Raw genomic sequence first — 21,417 nt, forward strand, 5'->3', positions numbered from 1 at the left:
CACCAAGGTTCTTCTCCCACGATTGCTCAGTTTGGCTGGACGGCCAGGTGTAGGAAGACTTCTGGTGGTCCCAAACTTCTTTCATTCAAGGATTATGGAAGCCACTGTGCTCTTAGGAACCTTGAGTACTGCAGAAATTCTGTTGTAACCTGTGCCTTGCCACAATTCTTATCTCTGAGCTCCTTGGCCAGTTCCTTTGACTTCATGATTCTCATTTGGTCTGACATGCACTGTGAGCTGTGAGGTCTTAGGGTACTGTCACACAGTGGCACTTTGGTCGCTACAACGGCACGATCCGTGCACAAGAAAGCAAAAGAATTGTCAATGGATCTACAGGAAAAGGTAGTTGAACTGTATAAAACAGGAAAGGGATACAAAAAGATATCCAAGGAATTGATAATGCCAGTCAGCAGCGTTCAAACTGTGATTAACAAATGGAAAATCAGGGGCTCTGTAAAAACAAAACCACAGTCAGGTAGACCAACAAAAAATTAATCTACAACTGCCAGGAAAATTGTTCGGGATAGAAAAGAAAAACCCACAAATAACATCAGCTGAAATACTGGACTCTCTGAAAACTAGCGGTGTGGCTGTTTCAAGATGTACAATAAGGAAGCACTTGAAGAAAAATGGGCTGCATGGTCGAGTTGCCAGAAGAAAGCCATTACTGCGCAAATGCCACAAAGTATCTCACCTACAATACGCAAAACAGCACAGAGGCAAGCCTCAAAACCTCTGGAACACAGTAATTTGGAGTGATGAGACCAAAATTGAACTTTTTGGCCACAACCATAAACGTTACATTTGCAGAGAGGTCAACAAGGTCTACGATGAAAGGAACACCATTCCTACTGTAAAGCACACAGGTGGATAACTGATATTTTGAGGACGTGTGAGCTACAAAGGCATAGGGAACTTGATCAAAGTTGAAGGAAAGATGACTGCAGCACGTTATCAGCAAATACTGGAGGCAAATTTTCAATCATCAGCCTGAAAGCTGTGCATGGGATGTATTTGGATGTTCCAACATGATAACAATCCAAAACACAAGGTCAAGTTGATCTGGCTACAGCAGAACAAAGTGAAGGTTCTGGAGTGGCCATCTCAGTCTCCTAACCTAAATATCATTGAGCCACTCTGGGGAAATCTCAAGCATGCAGTTCATGCTAGACAGCCCAAGAATTTACAGGAACTGGAGGCTTTTTGCCAAGAAGAGTGGGCAGCTTTTACATCTGAGAAAATAAAGAACCTCATCCACAACTACCACAAAAGACTTCAAGCTGTCATTGATGTTAAAGGGGGAAATAAATAGTGTTCAGAAATGGGGTATGTGAACTTTTGATCAGGGTCATTTGGATGTTATGGGTTGTCATTATTATTTAAAAAGAGAAAACAGAGTAGTTTGACAATAAATGGCTTCACCCAACCACTAACCTTGAGGTGGAGAAAAAGTTTTGGTGTTATCATTCATATTCTCTGAAAAAGGGCCAAGAAAGCAAAATTTCTGCCGGGGTATGTAAACTTTTGAGCACAACTGTACATTGAAGAGGGTCCTGTGTCTAATGGAGCTGCTTCTCTTTAACCTCTCCTCTGTTATGATCCTGGTGGTAGGATCTCAAACTGACCTGACACATATACCCTGAATATATAGGACAAGTTCTGGGGATGTGGAAGCTATACTGACCGCAATCCTGATCCTATTCAAACACACTAAAGGCAGCTGTGGAGCGTTACCTGAAAACCTAGACGCCTCGTCACAGCCTGAGAAACTGACTACCCCTAGAGAGAAAGCAAAGACCTCACTTGCCTCAGAGAAAATATCCCCAAAGTTTTAGATAGCCCCCCACAAATAATAACGGTGAGTTAAGGGGAAAACACAAACGTAGAGATGAAACAGGTTTAGCAAATGAGGCCCGCTAATACTAGATAGGCAGATAATAGACAGGTGTCTGTGCGGTCAGTACAAAAGCTATCAAAAGTAAACCACGCAGAGAATACAAGAACCCCCACACCGACTCACGATGTGAGGGGCGCACTCTGCACCCCAGAACTAACCAGCAAGCAAAAAAATCACATAAAAGCAAGCTGGGCTGAACTCATAATATAATGAGAAACGTTTTCAAGGAAATAATGAGAAACTGAACAAGCAAACTTAGCTTCTCATAGCAGGAGACTGGTCACAAGGAATATTCAGGAGAGCACAGGATCAGGACTGAACACACCGACAGCAGGCGACAAGTAAAGGTCCAGGTGAGTTAAATAGGCCCAGCCTAGCAGGAGATGAAACAGCTGAGCCCAGCCAAGACCAGCCATATCGCTAAAGGCCACCAGAGGGAGCCCAAGAACAAACTCACACAGTACCACTCATGACCACAGGAGGGAGCCCGAGAACGGAATTCACAACACTCCTCTTTTCTATAGAGTAGAACTTGGCAGCGTTTTCGGCCACTCCAAAACATTGACTTTGTTATCCTTAAGCCACTTTGTTACCATTTTGGCAGTGTGCTTCGGGTCATTGTCCATTTGGAAGACCCATTTCTGCCCAAGCTTTAACTTCCTGGTTGATGTCTTGAGAAGATGTTTAAGTATTGCCACATAATCTTCTTTTCTCATGATGCCATCTATTTTGTAAAGTGAACCAGTCCCTCCTGCAGCAAAACAACCCCACAACAGGATGCTGCCTCCCATATGTCTCACAGCTGGGATTATGTTCTTAGGCTTCCATTCTCCCTTTTTACTCCAAACCTAACCAAGATCATTATGCTCAAAAAGTTAAATTTTAGTTTCATCAGACCACATGACTTCTTCAAAAATTAAGGTCTTTGTTCCTGTGTGCATTTGCAAACATTAATCTGACTTTTTTATGTTTGTTTTGGAGTAATGGCTTCTTCCTGGCAGGGTGGCCTTTCAGCCCATGTTGATAGAGAACTCGTTTCATTGTTGATATTGACACAATCTTACCAGTTTCAGCCATTATCTTCACAAAGTCTTTTGCTTTTGTCCCTGGGTTGATATGCACATGTCGGACCAAAGCACGTTGAAATCTGGGACACAGAACCCATCTCCTTCTTGAGCGGTATGATGGATGGACATTCCCATCTTGTTTGTATATGTGTATAATTGTTTGTAAAGATGAACAAGGCACCTTCAGGTATTTTGAAATTGATGATCCAGACTTGTGCGAGTCCACATTTCTCTTCCTGATATCTCTGCTGATTTCTTAAGACTTTCCCATAATACTACACAAAGCAGTGTGTTTCAGGTGTGCATTAAAATACACCCATAGATGCGTCTCTAATTAACTCAGATATTGCCAAAAAACCTACCAGAAGCTTCCAAACACATAACATTATCATATGGTGAGTACAGAATTGTTTAAAGGCATAGTAATCTTAGTGTATGTAAACTTTTGACTTTACAGTAAGTAATGCCTTAAAACATTCTCTCTCGTTATTTTGGCATTTGGCAAATATTAATAATTATGGTAATCCTAATTGACCTAAATGGGAAAAGTTTATTTTGATTTCATGTCAGATATTGAGAAAAACATGCATTTATGTCTTTTTACATAGTGTATGTAAACTTCTGGTTTCAACTATAGATGTCAGTGACACATACAATTAATGCAGTGTGTGTGCACCTTACTGTACATGTATTTAATTAATAAAAGATTATTTTTCTGAAAAAATTGGCGTGGACTCCCGCTTAATTTTCTTAACCAGAAGGAAAGCCGATGGCTGGGGGCAGATGTTTATAGCCTAGGAAGGGGGTAATACCCATGGAGCTTCCCAGGCTATTAATATCAGCTCACAACTGTATAGTTAGTGTCATGACTCAGGACGGGGTGGTTCTGGCTCTGTCCTGGTCAGGTCAGGGTTAAGATAGTGCGCCTCTCTTTGGTTCTGGGGTGGATATTTAATGCTTGTAGTTCCTGGGTCCAGTGTCAGTGATACTTCCGTTTTCTCGGCTAGGGATTGCTGACCCAGGTTACTCGTCTGTAATTGTTGTGTCTCTGTGCGTGTGAGCTTTCCTGTGTATGACCCGGTTCGTCCCCTGACTTCTGCCTCTGTGTTCTGCTCTGAACTGCCCTGTCCTTCCTCGTTCTCTGACCCCTTGGCTCGTTTTGGTTCACTCGCTGTCTCATTCCTAGGTACCTTGCTCTCGTTTGGCTTTGACCCTTGGCTTTCCATTTGACTACATTTATGTTTTGTGCCCCGTATTCCACGCTCTCAGCTGCTTCCCAGTCCTCACGTGTGGTAGCTGCACCCCCCTGTGATCACATGACTGTTTAGTGTCAGGTCCTGTGCACACTGCGTGCTTTAGCTCTCACAATCCCTGCGCTCAGTTCCGGGCCCCCTGCAATCACCCCCTAGGCTCCTCAGGTGCCACACACCATGTGTCATTACACTTAGCCTTTACTGGCTATTAACATGTGGGACCCTAAAAAAATGATGTAGGGTCCCCTATAATTAATAACCAGCAAAGGCTCTGCAGACAGCTGGGGGCTATTAATAGCCTAGCAAGGGGCCATTGATATATCAGCATTCAGCCCCCCCAAAAAAGGTGCATCTCTAAGATGTGCCAATTCTGGCACTTAGCCTCACTCTTCCCACTTGCCCTGTAGCAGGGGGATTGATGTCACCTTTGTATTGTCAGGTGATATCAAACCCTGAGGTTAATAATGGAAAGGCGTCAATAAGACACCCCATTACTAACCCCATAGTCATATCATATAAAAACACACACACCCAGAAAAAAGTCCTTTAATTGAAAAAATGACACAGACTCCTTTAATAAATCTTAATTAAACCATACTTACTGCATTGCCCATTCCGCCAACGCCATTGTCATCTACAAGAGTTAAAAAAAACAAACAACCATATTCCTCACCTTTCCACAGAGATGATAGTCCATCTGTCCCACGACTGGTATAGCTCTGCTACATATAGATGTCAGGCTGCATGGTTGCATGATACGACCATACAGCCTGTCATCCAGCAGAGACACTGAGCAGCATGTGCTCAGTGTCTCCCTGTGAACTCCTATTACCCATCTCACCGCACCGCAAGCGTGAGAAAGTTCTGCTGCTCACATGCCATCAGACAGGTCCTGAGAGTTCACAGCCAATGAACTCACTTCACCTTTCTGACATCAGTGCGAGCTTTTCCCACCGCGCTCACGCTGATGTCACATCTTATAGGTGTGCCTTTTCTGGGACGGCTGACAGCTGATGTTTTTATCCAGGGGGGGGGCCAGTATCATTCACCCCTTTCTAGGCTATTAATATAATCCCGCAGCTGTCTGCAGAGCTTTTGCTGGTTATTACCATATTTTTCGCTTTGTAAGACGCACTTTATTTCCCCCAAATTTGGGGGGGAAATGGGGGTGCATCTTACAAAGCGGATATACCGCTTACCGTTACAGGCTGGGATGAGGGGTGTCCGCCGCCACGGTTGTCCGCCACCGCTGCTGCCTGCCACCGCTGCCGCGGTTCTCCGCTGCTGCCCCGGGTGATGCTAGAGGCTCCGGTGCTGCGGGGGCTCTGACGACATTTTGTGAAAGACCAGAGCCCCCCGGCAGTTCGTCCATGCTTTCCTGTATGACTGACTGCGGGAAAATGACCGCTGGAATCTCAGGAGATGAGGTCTCATCTCTCGAGATCTTGCTCCCAAGATCTCCATCTGCGCATGCGCCGCCTCCCGGCGGCCATTTTCCTGAAGTCCACCGCACAGGAAAGCATGGACGAACTGCCGGGAGCTCTGGCCTTTCACAAAATGTCGGCAGAGCCCCCCGCAGCACCGGAGACACCCCTGCAGCACCGGAGCCCCGGTGCAGCACCGGAGCCCCCCTGCAGACCCCCTCATCCCAGCCTGCAGCACAGGAGCCCCCCCTGCAGACCCCCTCATCCCAGCCTGCAGCACAGGAGCCCCCCTGCAGCACAGGAGCCCCCCTGCAGACCCCCTCATCCCAGCCTGCACCAATGCTCCACTCCTGCCTCCAGCAACGACCCTGGGACCCTGATCCACCGCAGCCACAACCCCTGGTAAGCAATAAGACGCATGGATTATAAGAAGCCCCACCAATTTATTTAAAAAGTTTTTTCCTATTTTTCTCCTCAAAATTTGGGGTGCGTCTTATAATCTGGAGCATCTTACAAAGCGAAAAATACGGTAACTATAGGGGGACAGTAAGTCATTTTTTTTTAGGATCCCCCATTTTAATAGCCAGTAAAGGCTAAGTATACAGCTGTGAGCTGATATTAATAGCCTGGGCAGCTCCATCGGCCTTCCCTCTGCTGGTTAAGAAAATGACATGGGAGCCCACTCCATTTTTTTACAAAAATAATCTTTTAATAATTAAATACATGTACAGTAAGCTGCACACACACTGTACTAATTGTATTTGTCAGTGACATTTGTATATCTACCTATTCTATGTGTATTTACTGTATGTAATCCATCTATTCTATGCTGTCGGCTCCTGCTGTGATTTTACACTTTGCGGCTGCAAAATTGACATCTGTTCTTCTAACTATCAATCTATGTAATATATATAAATATATATATATATATGTGCGTGTGTGTGTCACTGACATCTATATATATCTATGTATTCTATGTATATATATCAACAGTGACATTATACTCAGGAGCTCTGTATATAGTGTATAGTGTACAGGTAATATAGTGATTACCAGTGACATTATACACAGGAGCTCTGTATATAGTGTCAGTGTACAGGTAATACAGTGATCACTAGTGACATACACAGGAGCTCTGTATATAGTGTCAGAGTATAGATAACACAGTGAGCACCAGTGACATTATACACAGGAGCTCTGTATATAGTGTCAGAGTACAGATAACACAGTGAGCACCAGTGACATTATACACAGGAGCTCTGTATATAGTGTCAGAGTACAGATAACACAGTGAGCACCAGTGACATTATACACAGGAGCTCTGTATATAGTGTCAGTGTATAGGTAATACAGTGATCACGTGACATAGTGACATACACAGGAGCTTTGCATATAGTGTACCGGTATTACAGTGATCAGCAGTGAGTGTGTGTGTCACTGACATCTATATATATCTATGTATTCTATGTATATATATCACCAGTGACATTATATACAGGAGCTCTGTATATAGTGTATAGTGTACAGGTAATACAGTGATCACCAGTGACATTATACACAGGAGCTCAGTATATAGTGTCAGTGTACAGGTAATACAGTGACCACCAGTGACGTTATACATAGAAACTCTGTATATAGTGTACAGGTAATACAGTGATCACCAGTGACATTATACACAGAAGCTTTGAATATAGTGTATAGGTAATACAGTGATCACCGGTGACATTATACACAGGAACTCTGTACACAGTATATAGTGTATGTGTACACGTAATACACTGACTCACCAGTGACATCTGTAGTTGAAGTCCTTCATCTTCGCTTTTCTTCTTCAACCAACACAGTCCACCATCACTTATTCCAGACACGACTCGTCTCTGCAAAAAATAACACAATCATCAATAGCTGATCGCTTCCAGAGCACTTTCCCCACTTTTCCCCTGACTTCTACACTATGTCAGATGAAGAAAAAAAGCGACGTAGTGCCACCCTGCACAGTAACATGACCCCCATTTTGCTCCCTCCATGGAAAAGTTTCCTAAAAAGTAAATTATGTTAGAGTAGTAATCATGTCCCTAATTGGACCCTAAAAAAATTATGTTCCCCACTTGTCACCATAAACTAATAGAGCATGTTTCTCATTCTAGCCCTCAAACAGTAATTTAGTCTCTCATTCTGCCCCCCCTTATTTAATAATCTCGCCCAGCCTGGCCCCCTTTATTTTATAATGGCATAGCCTGGCCCCCAGATATCCATCCTGCCCCCCACAGCTATACATACTGGCCCTCATATGTCCCTTATCCTGCCCCCCATACTGTATATCTTTCCTGGACCCCCATATATCCTTCCTGGTCTCTTGTCCTAGCTCCCCGATATATGCAACCTGGCCCCCCCATATATACCCATCCTGACCCCTCCCCATATATATTCATCCTGGCCCCTCCTCATATATATCCATCCTGCCCCCCATATATCCATCCTGGCCCCCCATATATGCATCCTGGCCCACCATATATCTGCATCCTGGCCCCCCATATATATGCATCCTGGTCACTTGTCCGTCTCCCCATATATCCATCTTGGCCCCCCATAGATCCATCCTGGTCCCTTGTCCTGCCCCCCCCATATATCCATCCTGGCCCCCCATATATGCATCCTTGCCCCCTCATATATATCCATCCTGGCCCCCATATATCCATCCTGGCCCCTACATATTTGCATCCTGGTCTGTCATATATATGCATCCTGGTCCCTTGTCCTGCCTCACCCCCCCCATGAATCCATCCTGGCCCATATATATATATATATATATATATATATATATATATATATATATATATATATATATATATATATATATATATATATATATATATATATATATATATATATATATATATATATATATATATATATACACTCACCGGCCACTTTATTAGGTACACCATGCTAGTAACGGGTTGGACCTTTTGCCTTCAGAACTGCCTCAATTCTTCGTGGCATAGATTCAACAAGGTGCTGGAAGCATTCCTCAGAGATTTTGGTCCATATTGACATGATGGCATCACACAGTTGCCGCAGATTTGTCGGCTGCACATCCCAAAGATGCTCCATACAAGGCAGGATGGATCCATGCTTTCATGTTGTTTACGCCAAATTCTGACCCTACCATCCGAATGTCGCAGCAGAAATCGAGACTCATCAGACCAAGCAACGTTTTTCCAATCTTCTACTGTCCAATTTCGATGAGCTTGTACAAATTGTAGCCTCAGTTTCCTGTTCTTAGCTGAAAGGAGTGGTACCCGGTGTGGTCTTCTGCTGCTGTAGCCCATCTGCCTCAAAGTTCGACGCACTGTGCGTTCAGAGATGCTCTTAGGCCTACCTTGGTTGTAACGGGTGGCGATTTGAGTCACTGTTGCCTTTCTATCAGCTCGAACCAGTCTGCCCATTCTCCTCTGACCTCTGGCATCAACAAGGCATTTCCGCCCACAGAACTGCCGCTCACTGGATTTTTTTTCTTTTTCGGACCATTCTCTGTAAACCCTAGAGATGGTTGTGCGTGAAAATCCCAGTAGATCAGCAGTTTCTGAAATACTCAGACCAGCCCTTCTGGCACCAACAACCATGCCACGTTCAAAGGCACTCAAATCACCTTTCTTCCCCATACTGATGCTCGGTTTGAACTGCAGGAGATTGTCTTGACCATGTCTACATGCCTAAATGCACTGAGTTGCCGCCATGTGATTGGCTGATTAGAAATTGAGTGTTAACAAGAAGTTGGACAGGTGTACCTAATAAAGTGGCCGGTGAGTGTATATGCATCCTGGCTCCCCTATATATATGCATCCTGACTCCCCTATATATATGCATCCTGACTCCCCCATATATCTGCATCCTGGACCCCCATACATCCATCTTGGCCCCCATATATCCATCCTGGCCCCCCATATGTATCCATCCTGGCCCCCCGTATATGCATCCTGGCCCCCCATGTGTCTCCATCCTGGCCCTCAATATGTATCCATCCTGGCTCCCCCCGTGTATCCATCTTGGCCCCCCATGTGTCTCCATCCTGGCCCCCATGTGTCTCCAGCCTGCCCCCCCATGTGTCTCCAGCCTGGCCCCTCCCATGTGTCTCCATCCTGGTCCCCCCATGTGTCTCCATCCTGGTCCCCCCCATGTGTCTCCATCCTGGTCCCCCCAAGTGTCTCCATCCTGGCCCCCCCAAGTGTCTCCATCCTGGCCCCCCCATGTGTCTCCATCCTGGTTCCCCCATGTGTCTCCATCCTGGTCCCCCCATGTGTCTCCATCCTAGTCTCCCCATGTGTCTCCATCCTGGCCCCCATGTGTCTCCATCCTGTTCCCCCCATGTGTCTCCATCCTTGTTTCCCCCATGTGTCTCCATCCTGGCCCCCCCATGCATCTCCATCCTGGTCCCCCCATAGGTCTCCATCCCGGTCCCCCTCCCATGTGTCTCCATCCTGGCCCCTTGGAGATAGAGAGAGATAACAAGAAAAGAAATAAAGATTCCTCTTACCTTCCTGCGCTCCCAGCGCTGGGCGGCATCCTCCTCCTCTGCAGGACCGGCGCGCACATAGAAAAATGGCGGCCGACATAGCAGATGCTGATGGTGAATGTGTGTGCCCGTCGCACGCGGTGCATGACTCTGACGTCATACGCCGGTGACAATGGGCGCACACTGTTCAGTATTGATCGGAACATGCGCCGCGGCGGTTCAGGTAATGAACGCTCCGTGCGCGCGTCCCTGCACATACTCTGCCTGCGCTTTTAAAGGGCCCGCGTCCCTAAAAACTGCAGACCTTTTTTTTTTCCCTTTCCTTCTTCTTCTTCTCCTCTCCTTCCTACAGCCAAGGTCCCACCAGGGATTTCCCCGATACCCCGCCAGGCCAGTCCGACCCTGCATATATATATGACCCATGATTCCATGATTGGAGAGATGGGTGGGTTCAGTCACCTACAAACCCTCCCAAAGAGGCGTGTCTGAACACGTAAGATGGTTTTGTGTGTAAAGACCTGTGGTGATGTCACGCTCACCTGACTAGCCATGTGACAGGTACCTGGGTGTAGTTACACCTATGTAAAGAGGTGTGTGTAGCACATGGAGTGAGTGTGTGGGTGTGTGTCAGGGTGGACACACTTCCATGTGTCCTGGCTGGACACTGCAGAGTGGCCTGTGTGTTGGACGGTTCCAAGTGGGGACAGACGTCCTGAACAACACACAGAGACCATTTAGGCTGGAGAGCCTACGTGCTGGACATAGCACGACCTGTGTGCCTACAGGTCTGAGAGAGAGCGGAGCTCTATTATGGACATTGAGGAATCATCTGTCTGACGTAAGACTGTTTACCTGTTGTTCCTGTTGCAATGTGGTTTATGGAGCAATAAACCTGTGAACTTTTAAGGAAACGTGTCTCCTGAGTGTCATCCGCCACACCTAAGCGAGTGTCCCCTAGACCCGTAGCGGGTGAAATGCTACAATATATATATATGGATGATGGAAATATATTCCAGAATGGAGGACATGTATACTGTATATATATTCAGGATGTATAAATATAAATCCCACCAAGGACAACATCATAAAGGAGTTTGTATGTTCTCCCTGTGTTTGCGTGGTTTCCTCCGGGATCTCCAGTTTCTTCCCACATGCCAAAGAAATATTGATAGGGAATCTAGATTGTGAGCCCCAAGGGGGACAGTGATGATAATGCTAATGTTTGTAAAGTGCTGTGGAATTAATGGTGAATAAACAGAAAAATCTATATTTTATAATTCCATTAAAAGAATAATGTATCAAAAAACACACAAATTTAAAAACAGGACATCCTGAAAAAAATATCATGTGGTTTGCCCAGTCCTGCACAGGGACACACAAGGGGATATTCACTTGTTCCCTTGTGGGCTTTTCTAAGCCTGGCAACATCAATGTGTGCAGACAGAATTTCAGAAGTGGAGTACAGATACGACAAAGCAGACACACAGACCCCACTTGTTTATCATGAATCATAAGGGTACGTGCCCATGATCCGGAATAGCAGCATTTTGGACGCAGCTCACCTGTGCTGCATTCAAAACGCTGTGTTCTAGGTTACAAGCACAGTGGATGGGATTTATAGAAATCTCAGGCCCACTGTGTTCTATTTCACCCTGTGTAAACTCACCCACGGTGCGTGTTTATGAGCCGCAGCATGTCAATCATCTGCAGTGGGGATGCTGTGTAGTCTCACCCACAGCCAGTCATTAGATGCAGTATATCATCCGCATGATGCACTGAACACATGCGGATTTACCTGCGTGATTAGAACACAGCATATTGGATGCAGCGAAAATAATGCAAAATCCTGATTGTGGGGACGTAGCCATCAACATCTTCTTGCAGATATAGCTCAAATGAATACATATTTAAAGACTGGTAATACAAATCATCTTTGTGACTCTGTAACCGAGTATACAAATGTGTGTTGTAAGCCCTGGAATTACTATGAAACCACTTCCTATTGTTAGTGACAAGGACTATAGTATAGTTGTCAGGACATTGGGCTATGTCTGATGAATGCAGCAGTATGGATGCATGGACTGTAACGCCCTCATCATCAGTGCATGTGTGATTAGAAAGCTGTGCTGCTGACACTTCTCTCATCTTTAATCCCAGGGCTGCCTTCAGGAAGACTATCGTTACTTGAAGACGTTATCCTGAGACGTCCCAAGTCCAGAGACCTCCCCTTACAGCTTCATGCCTAGAGGTTTAGAAATAGGAACACACTGCTCCCCAGCCCCCTCCTACCCACCCAATGTATGCCTCTGCCCATCACACCCCTTATATAGTCAAATGCAGTCAAATGGTCGGCTGCAGCGAATAGAAGGAGCTAGCCTTAAAAAAAGCCAGCACTGGGACAGGCTCCCAAAAAAGTATTGGGTATCCTGAGGAATGTGCCTGCCCCCCTCTGCCTTCCCTGGTACATATTTCTGAGGCTGGAACAGCTGAGAGTTTGCACTCCAGCCCAGGGCTCAGAATAAGAGGAGCTGAACCTCTCTGCATCCTCCCAGGTCCTGTTCTCTGTCCCGTTTCTCTGTGTGACTCCCCCCAAACCAAACACCAGCAGCCATGGACGCCATCAAGAAGAAGATGCAGATGCTCAAGCTCGACAAGGAAAATGCCTTGGACAGAGCAGAACAGGCTGAAGCCGACAAGAAGGGAGCGGAGGACAAGAGCAAACAGGTCTGCTTGGATCCTTTCCTCCACTTCCCATGGCAGTGCCAATAGAGGACATCTCATGCCACCCTGGTTCTGCCTGTAGCCACAAGAACTTCTGTCTCAGTCATAATGAATCCATAGTTCATCCATAGTACTGGGAGAAAAGCTCATTATGTCTTACTATATATTACCTCTATGTATTCCATTTATGGGCACGTTTTTAGTATCAAAGTCCTTGGAAAGAATGTTTTTTCCCTTCCTGGGCTGGAGAAACTGGCAATTCTCCATTATAGCAACATGTAGTTAACTGTTCCATGTCCAGAAGTTCAGATTTGTGGTTTCATTCTCCTCGCCAGTAGCAAAAGAGTTTGGGATTTTTTTTTCCAGTTCTGTATTTTTTATAAGGAGGGTTATCACATGGTTAATTATGGAATGAAAAGGCTTGTTCCCAAAGGTAAAGGTGTATACTAAGAAAGGACAATTCCCTATAATTGAAGGTTTCTAGTGTTATTACCATGCTTGGCTATATGTCATTCACCCTTACCCCTTAGTGAATAAGCCTTTTTATTGTAAGTCACATAGTTAATACTTATATTTTTTTCATGTTAGAATTATATATAGATAATATTATATAGTTCAGTATAGTTTAAACATTTTTAATTTTTCATTTTTTCCTCCTCTAAAACTGAAACCACTTAGTTAGAGGAAGAGATTGCCCAACTGGAAAAGCAGTTGCGGGAGACAGAGGACTTGAGAGATAAGATTTTGGATGACCATCACCTGGCTGAAGAAAGCCTCCTAGCTGCAGAGGAGAAGGCTACTAAGGTATAAGGCTGTACCGAGGTCAACCTATCTAACTATCTTCTCTCTTTATCTCTCTCTCTCCTTGTGGTACCTGTTCTTTCCTGTCCCTCTGCACCTTTGTTGCCTGCTGCCACACCCTGTTGCCCCATGTCACTGCCCTCGTCCGTCCACCCACTACCCCCTCCACCCCAATGGTACCTGTACAACCCTGTCTCAGCTGGAGGATGAACTTGTAGCACTGCAGAAGAAACTCAAAGGTACTGAGGATGAGTTGGACAAATATTCTGAAGCCCTGAAGGATGCCCAAGAGAAGTTGGAACTTGCTGAGAAGAAGGCCACTGACGTAAGTTGAGGTTGAACAAAGTCCCCCCATGTTTTTTTTTTTCTGCTATGACACTAGCTCTGCACTTGTTTCATTCAGATGTTCTTGCCCTTTAATTATTCTGCATGCATCACAAAAGAGCACTGTATGGTTAGGTCTTTTCAGTATTATCTTGACATATAGAAAATACCTATAGTGAAAGCAAAATGTGTAAATTGAAGAGTCCACTCTCTTAACAAAAAGAGCACTCTATCCAATTTCCCTGTAGAAACTATATATATATATATATATATACACACACAATATAATATCTCTGCATATATTACATATATATCAGACATTTCATAAGTTTGTGTGTGTGTGTGTGTGTGTATATATATATATATATATATATATATATATACATACATATATATATATATATATATATTGCTACCATTTGTTTATTGCATTTTCCTACTTAGGAGCAGAATGTATACAAATGTTCCAATGCGTTAAACAATTAATATGACAATAGCTACAATACACGAATAGAGCAGTCCTTTGTAGATATATAGTGGAGGCCAATATATGACTGCACAGTATATCCTATTATGGGTAAGACTGTTACTAAAACACATACAATGCCTCCACGGCCATTTCTCATTTAGAAGTGGTTATTAGAATGCATTTCCTAAATGTATAAGAATATTATTTTCAATGATGGTTTAGTTCCAACATTTCACAAGATAGCTGTTTGCTGGACACCCAACTATATCAGGCGCCATACTTTCTAGCACAGGCCTTCTGTTGCCCTTTACAGCTGCTCAGTAGTATAAGGTCACCAGTCTGTTTCTGTAAGTGTCCAGTGTCCCATAAAAAGCTATAAACTGCTAAATTTGTGCAATGATTATCTGGGAGGGGTAGACCGAGCTTTCTTTGGATTCCGCTGTCTGTTTGTACAGCCTACCAGGCAGTGGACAAGGTGAGCACAGCTAGGAGAACAATATATAAAGGCTTATGGACCTGAGCCTTACAGCTGGGTGATGCCAGCCATTGTCGGGTAATGAGGTCACACAGATGAGAATCTTTCTAGATGACAAGAGCCATATAAATTTTGCAGTGACCACTTTCTTCCATGCTGTCATACATTTGCCAAGGAGAAATCTAGTCCTTACTGTAAAGGAAGGAGGAAGATGATACTTGCTGTCCCTGCAGAGTGCAGAGATAGGAATACACTTGGTTTATATATAACTCCTAGCTTTATATGGTATACACTCAAGACTCTGGCCCTCAGCTGTCTGCTCCCTGTCAAATGTGAAATAACTGTGCTGGGGAGGAGGGTCCTATACTATACAGTCTCAGCATACATGAGGGCCCCTGTACATCCCCCTGTACATCATCCAGGCTCTTCCTGTCTTTTAATCAGCACAAAATAACCTAATATATATATATATATATATATATATATATATATATATATATATATGTATAAAAATTCATATATACATATATATATTTATTCAGACACAATACTTATATATATGTGTGTGTGTGTGTGTATGTGTGTGTGTGTATATATATATATTATATATATATATATATATATATATATATATATATATATATACTTAGTACAGGAAAGATACACATCTTGGTACAGTGTTAGCCAGTAGATAGAAAAATATTTAGAATTGAGAGTCCTCGGTGGTTGATACCTTTTAATGGCTAACTTTTCAGTTTATTTAGGCACTGTACAAATACATAGATCGATATATATGCATGACTATATATATATATATATATATATGTATACATATTTATATAGATATATGTGCATATAACTGCAGCACATGATATATATATATATATATATATATATATATATATACACAGATATCTATAGATATATATATAGATATATATATGAATATACCATTGCCTAATAAGGCATCCATGTATCTATGTCAGCAAATCTATATATTTACTTACGGTTATATATGTGTATTTATTTATGTCTATCCATCTATCTAATGTGGGAATTAAACCTACACAGTATATGAGTAGAAGTCTGAGTGAAAGAAAAGATTCTTTAAACAATCATTCTAATAATGTTTGTAAAATACCATGAATAGAGCATTTCGGGCGTGCACCCGGCTGGCATGGGGTGAGGTGTAATGTGAGTGGTGTGTAGGGCCGTGATACAATGGAACATTCTGTATTGTGGCCGCACTGCGCTGCATATGGATTCCAGACAGATATTCCTTTTAAGGAAAAGTATGTCGACTATTTAGAAATCACTCTCTATGCACAATCCAGACAGCGAGAGCAGATTCATTTGGAAGTTTGGACTAAGAATAGTTATTGGTGTTTATTTAACAAAGTTAAATCTCTTGTAGTGACTTGTCTTAATGAATTGGGTAATTACAGGAAAGCCTAAAGCTATAGCAATGTAATAAGCAGAATTAAATATTCCATAGACACACTTCACCCACTGCCAGGATGGTACCTGAAAGGCAGGATATTGAAAGCTGGCACAAGCACAATAATGAACACATACACTAATTATCTATACATTACAGCACTTTATTTTAGTTTTTTTTTTTTTAAATCTGTTTTCACTTCTCATGTAAGGTCTATTTTTTTTAATGACTAGGAAATGTAGTGTGTGTGCGTGCATATCACAATTAATAAAGTGATGAAAGCCATGATTTCAGACTTTTCTATGGTGCACATGGGTTAAGTTTAAGGCTAAGCCTAATATCACAAACTCCTAGGCTATGTGCACACGCTGCGGAATGGTGTGCGGAATTTTTCACACTGATTTTGGTAAATCCGCAGGAAAATCGCACTGCGGATGTACTGTGGAATTACTGCGGATTTTGTGCGGATTCCACCTGCGGTTTTACACCTGCGGATTCCTATTATGGAATAGGTGTAAACCACTGCGGAATCCGCACAAAGAATTGACATGCTGCGGAATATAAACCATAGTGTTTTCGCACGTTTTTTCCCGCAGCATGTGCACTGCGGATTTTGTTTTCCATAGGTTTACATGGTACTGAACAACGCATGGAAAACTGCTGCGAATCCGCAGAAAAATCCGCAGGGTGTGCACATACCCTGACAGGACAGAAAATAGAGAATCCATGATCCAGTATGGGGTCTTGACGTTATCTTCCTTTCCCTAGAAGCATATATAATTATTGACCGCTAGCCTCCAACCACAATGTGAGTTATGCCAAAGTTATAGTTCCATCAGAACATAACATCACAGCGTTATGCCCCACAAACACGCATTAGGCTGGGGTTTACTGCCAACTTTGGCTGTGACACCAGTCGCACACTCTATGCTGCTGCTACACTGAAGCATAAGTGAATAAGGTTGCATTGCAACCCGCAAGGTGCTACGTCAAGCAAGTCACAAAAAATACAACTTGATGTGATTTTGTCACAGTCTCAGTACTTTGCAGGCACCAATGCCACCCCATTCATTTGCATTGTGCTGTGATGTTGTGAAACCATACAGCAAAACTGTGTTATGGCCAACATCGGCATAGTCCGTGCATTAATCTATTGAATAATTACAATGGGAAAACACTATTTATTTTTACTAAAAGTTCCTCTTAAAGGGAATCTGTTAGCAGGATTTTAACCCCCACTCCTCCTAAAAAAAACTATTTACATGTGCACGTAGCTCTTTCAACGTCAAGTCCATCATCACCCTTACATGGCCAGTCCGTCCTGAGAAATAAGCGTTTGAATTGATATGAAAATAAGACTATCGATCGGAAGCCTCTGTCACTCCAGCTCTATTACCCGCCCACCAATGTCTTCTGCTTAAGGCTATGTGCACACGTTGCAGATTTGACTGTGGAATATTCTGTGCAGATTCTAAATTTCTTAGCAGAAAACACAGGTCAGAATCTGCGCCTTTTTTTGGTATGTGCACACGTTGCAGATTTTTGTGCGGATTTCTTTCTTTTTTTACCCCTACAGATTTCTATTATGGAATGGGTGCAGAAACGCAGCAGATCTGCAAAAAGAATTGACATGGTCCTTTTTTGAATCTGCTGCGTTTTCCGTGCAGATTTTTCTGCACCACTAGCACAACATTTTTTTTTTGCCATTGATTTACATTGTACTGTAAATCACTTGCGGACCTGCAGCGTTTCTGTGTGGAAAAAAACGTTGCGGATCCGCAGGAAATCTGCAACGTGTCCACGGTAAGAGACGACCTGCTGTGTTACTTCAGGCAAAGGAGCCATCAATCAAGCAGGAAGAGGCAGAGCTTTGAAAGCGCTACATGCATATATTGATAGTTTGGGGGTGAAATCCTGGTTACAGATTCCCTTAAAGCGGTTTGTCCAGGACTTTGGCGTTTTTTGCTATGGGCTAAAAGCTGACTGGCATAACTACCTCCCTGTTCTGCCGTGCAACAATCTTTTCTGGCTCAGGCGTCGTTTTTCCTGTTTTCTTTGACCTCACGTAAAGAGAGCAGTTCTTTCTCTTATAGTCTGCTCTGTGAACGGGGCATCACAAAAAGCAGGGGCGTCACCAGAAGGAGGAGAATCGCCGGCAGGAGTGGTCCATGACCGCTCTGAGCCGAAGCAGATTGTGGCAGGGCAAAAGAGGCAAGTAGTTAGCAGATAGTAGACTGCACTTCCAAAAACTGTTTATTACAAAACGTATACCCTGCAGTTTACTGTTTTTTTTTTATTGCAGTCAGTAGCAGACATATGCAACTGTATAGACATAGAGCTGCATACATATGTCTATATGTTCTGCAAGACTGATTCATATGGTCCCGAATGCAAATGTAGGAGCCTAAGGCCTCATTCAAAACTCAATCAGGTACACGTTCTATACGTGGTTTTCACGCATAGAATGCATACCCATTATAGTCTATGTGGCTGTTCACGTGCCCGAGAGGTCCTCAAAAAAAACAAAGACATATCTGTATTATAGTCATGGAGCTCAAACTCGTCAATGCACGTCTACAAGTTCGTAAAAAAGCATTGACAGCACACATTGCCATCTGTGTGCAATCTCTGTGCTGAGGGTGAGAAGCTTGGCAACAATAATTATTTTGTCATACAAAAAAATCACTGATAAAACACTGATGATAAGACCTGAAACACTGACCAAGCATTGATAAAAATCAGATAAAAAACGATGACAATTTTTTTGTTTTGCGCACAAGAAAATTTACTGACGTCTGAATGAAGTCTTAACATGTGAAAATGAATTACTAAAAATAATTTGTGATGTGAGGTCATACTATAGGCTACAACTACTGCACATCTTAATAACACAGCAATTAGTGCCCTCTGCTGGATCTGTAAAATAATGTGCCGTGCTGAAATAGGCTAATGATAAACAAGCACTGTCTGTCCAGTAAAAGACAAAATCCAGGATGAAAAGGAGGGGAAAAAAGAGATCATAATTGCCCTCAATGGATCATTCACAGACCCTATAAAACCATATTTTGTGGACAGACCCGCACTGCAGTATTTGGATAGGAAAACCTATAGTTAGTGTCTTCAAGATAGTATTTGACTTTTGCAGTTTTCCAGCAGGCCAATGATGATTCCAAAGTTCATAGATAAAAGAAAGATAACACTAACTCAGTAGTACAGCCTGAGTATATCCTGTGATATTCTACAAAGAAAGGAAGTAATAGTCAAAGGTCCCACCGAGCAGGAACATAGAAAATAGCTAGCATAACATAAAGTGTTTCCTTTATGTTAATGATAAATAAGATATATGTCTAATATTATAATTTAATCCACAGCAATATATCATAAACTCACTACTTGTAGGTTAGCAAAACTTTTGATGATTGCACTGCCATAATCAGAATCCAGTAAGTAATCCTATTCATCTGGTCATCATATATTTCTTTCATTGATGTATCTAAATATTTATCATTGATGTATCCAGTCTGCCTTTATGTATAAGGAGGCATGCACACAGAATGTCGGTGTTCTGTCAGATTTTTTATCGGACAGCTCACAGACCCACGGAGTATGGCCAATCTAATGCAACGTTCCCACATTCAGTATTTGGTCAGTATTTTACATCAGTATTTGTAAGCTGAAACCAGGAGCGGAACAGAGGAAAAGTATAATAGAAACATATGCACCACCTCTGCATTTATCACCCACTCCTGGGTTTGGCTTATAAATACTGAGTTAAAACACTGACCAAATACTGAACGTGTGAACAACATCAACATCAGAACAGAATACGACATGCTCTGAGTGTCACTGGTCTCATTCTCAGATCCGTCATTTTCACAGATATGTGAATGGATCCGAGACACTCTAAGGCCGGAGACACACTGGTGCGAGAGACGGCCGAGTCTCGCTGGTTAAAAGCAAGCTGTGGCACCTGCATTCCAGAGCTGAGCGTGCAGCTCCATGTATTGCTATGGAGCCGCACGCTCCGCTCCGGAGTGCCGGTGCCACAGCTTGCTTTTAACCAGCGAGACTCGGCCGTCTCTCGCACCAGTGTGTCTCCGGCCTAAGGGTGCGTCTCCATAGTCCAGATTGCTGGCGCTTTGGATGAAGCGGAAAACCCGCTCCGCCCAGAGCCCGCCCCCTTCTGTACTCGCGGTGATTCCATATGTGTTCATTGCACACATCCGGAATCACCGCACCCCACACATAGGACCCTGTTATTTACCTGGCAGACATGCTGCGTTCTAAAAAGACATGCCGCATGTCTGGAAACGCAGGGCCGCCGGGTGCGTGTTCGCACGTATAGTGGAGAGGGATTTCATAAAATCCCCTCCACTATGCTGTAACATCCGGACACTGCGGGTTGAGCGCTGCAGTTGTACGCAGCGTTCAATCCGCAGCTAATCCGGATGTAATCCGGCCCACGGACACATACCCTATGGGTCGGAAATTATCAGAAAGCAATTGAAAAATATGTAGAATAGAGAGTCCTCAGTGGTTGATACCTGACTGATGGCTAACTGAAAAGATGGTAACAAATTGCAAGCTTTCGAGGCTACTCAGGTCTCTTCATCAGGCATAGACTAAGGCCGGGATCACACATACGTGAGATACGGCCAAGTCTCGCAGGTGAAAACCCAGCTCTGGCGCCGGCACTCCAGAGTGGAGCGTGCAGCTCCATGTATTGCTGTGCGGCTGCACGCTCCGCTCCGGAGTGCCGGCGCCAGAGCTGGGTTTTTACCTGTGAGACTCGGCTGTATCTCGCGTATGTGTGATCCCGGCCTAAAAGAAATTCTGAAGAATCACATATTTATGCACAACACTGCACAGAAAAATGCCATAGACAAGACATGTAACGTGAAGCAGAATTACCATTATGTGAGTGATAACCAGTTATGTCCATAAAAATTGGAAGAGTTGATAGATAAGGAATGTTTTATTGTCCTCTGACTGCGTACAGCCGCAGCGCTCAACCTGAAGCATCCAGATGTTA

The 21,417-nt window shown here is 43.5% G+C and overlaps 1 protein-coding gene and 1 long non-coding RNA gene across 12 annotated transcripts in view; one reads left to right on the forward strand and one right to left on the reverse strand.

The window, feature by feature from the left end:
• Positions 1 to 21,417, reverse strand: part of LOC143775712 (uncharacterized) — an 80,237-nt gene that overhangs the window by 49,988 nt on the left and 8,832 nt on the right. The gene's annotated exons all lie outside the window — the stretch shown is intronic.
• The window catches only part of TPM1 (tropomyosin 1), a 56,155-nt gene continuing 47,219 nt past the window's right edge, over positions 12,482 to 21,417 (forward strand). For 2 of the 11 annotated variants that reach the window (XM_077264183.1, XM_077264186.1), the window contains exons 1-3: positions 12,642 to 12,881; positions 13,557 to 13,682; positions 13,879 to 14,004. In XM_077264183.1, coding sequence (XP_077120298.1) covers positions 12,768 to 12,881; positions 13,557 to 13,682; positions 13,879 to 14,004 — 366 coding nt within the window. In that variant the 5' untranslated portion in view covers positions 12,642 to 12,767. Of the gene's footprint in view, positions 12,882 to 13,556; positions 13,683 to 13,878; positions 14,005 to 21,417 lie in introns of all 11 variants that reach the window. The other 9 variants (XM_077264175.1, XM_077264177.1, XM_077264176.1 and 6 more) reach the window with 7 other exon arrangements.

Source organism: Ranitomeya variabilis, chromosome 5 (assembly GCF_051348905.1).
Source record: "Ranitomeya variabilis isolate aRanVar5 chromosome 5, aRanVar5.hap1, whole genome shotgun sequence".
Lineage (NCBI taxonomy): Eukaryota > Metazoa > Chordata > Amphibia > Anura > Dendrobatidae > Ranitomeya > Ranitomeya variabilis.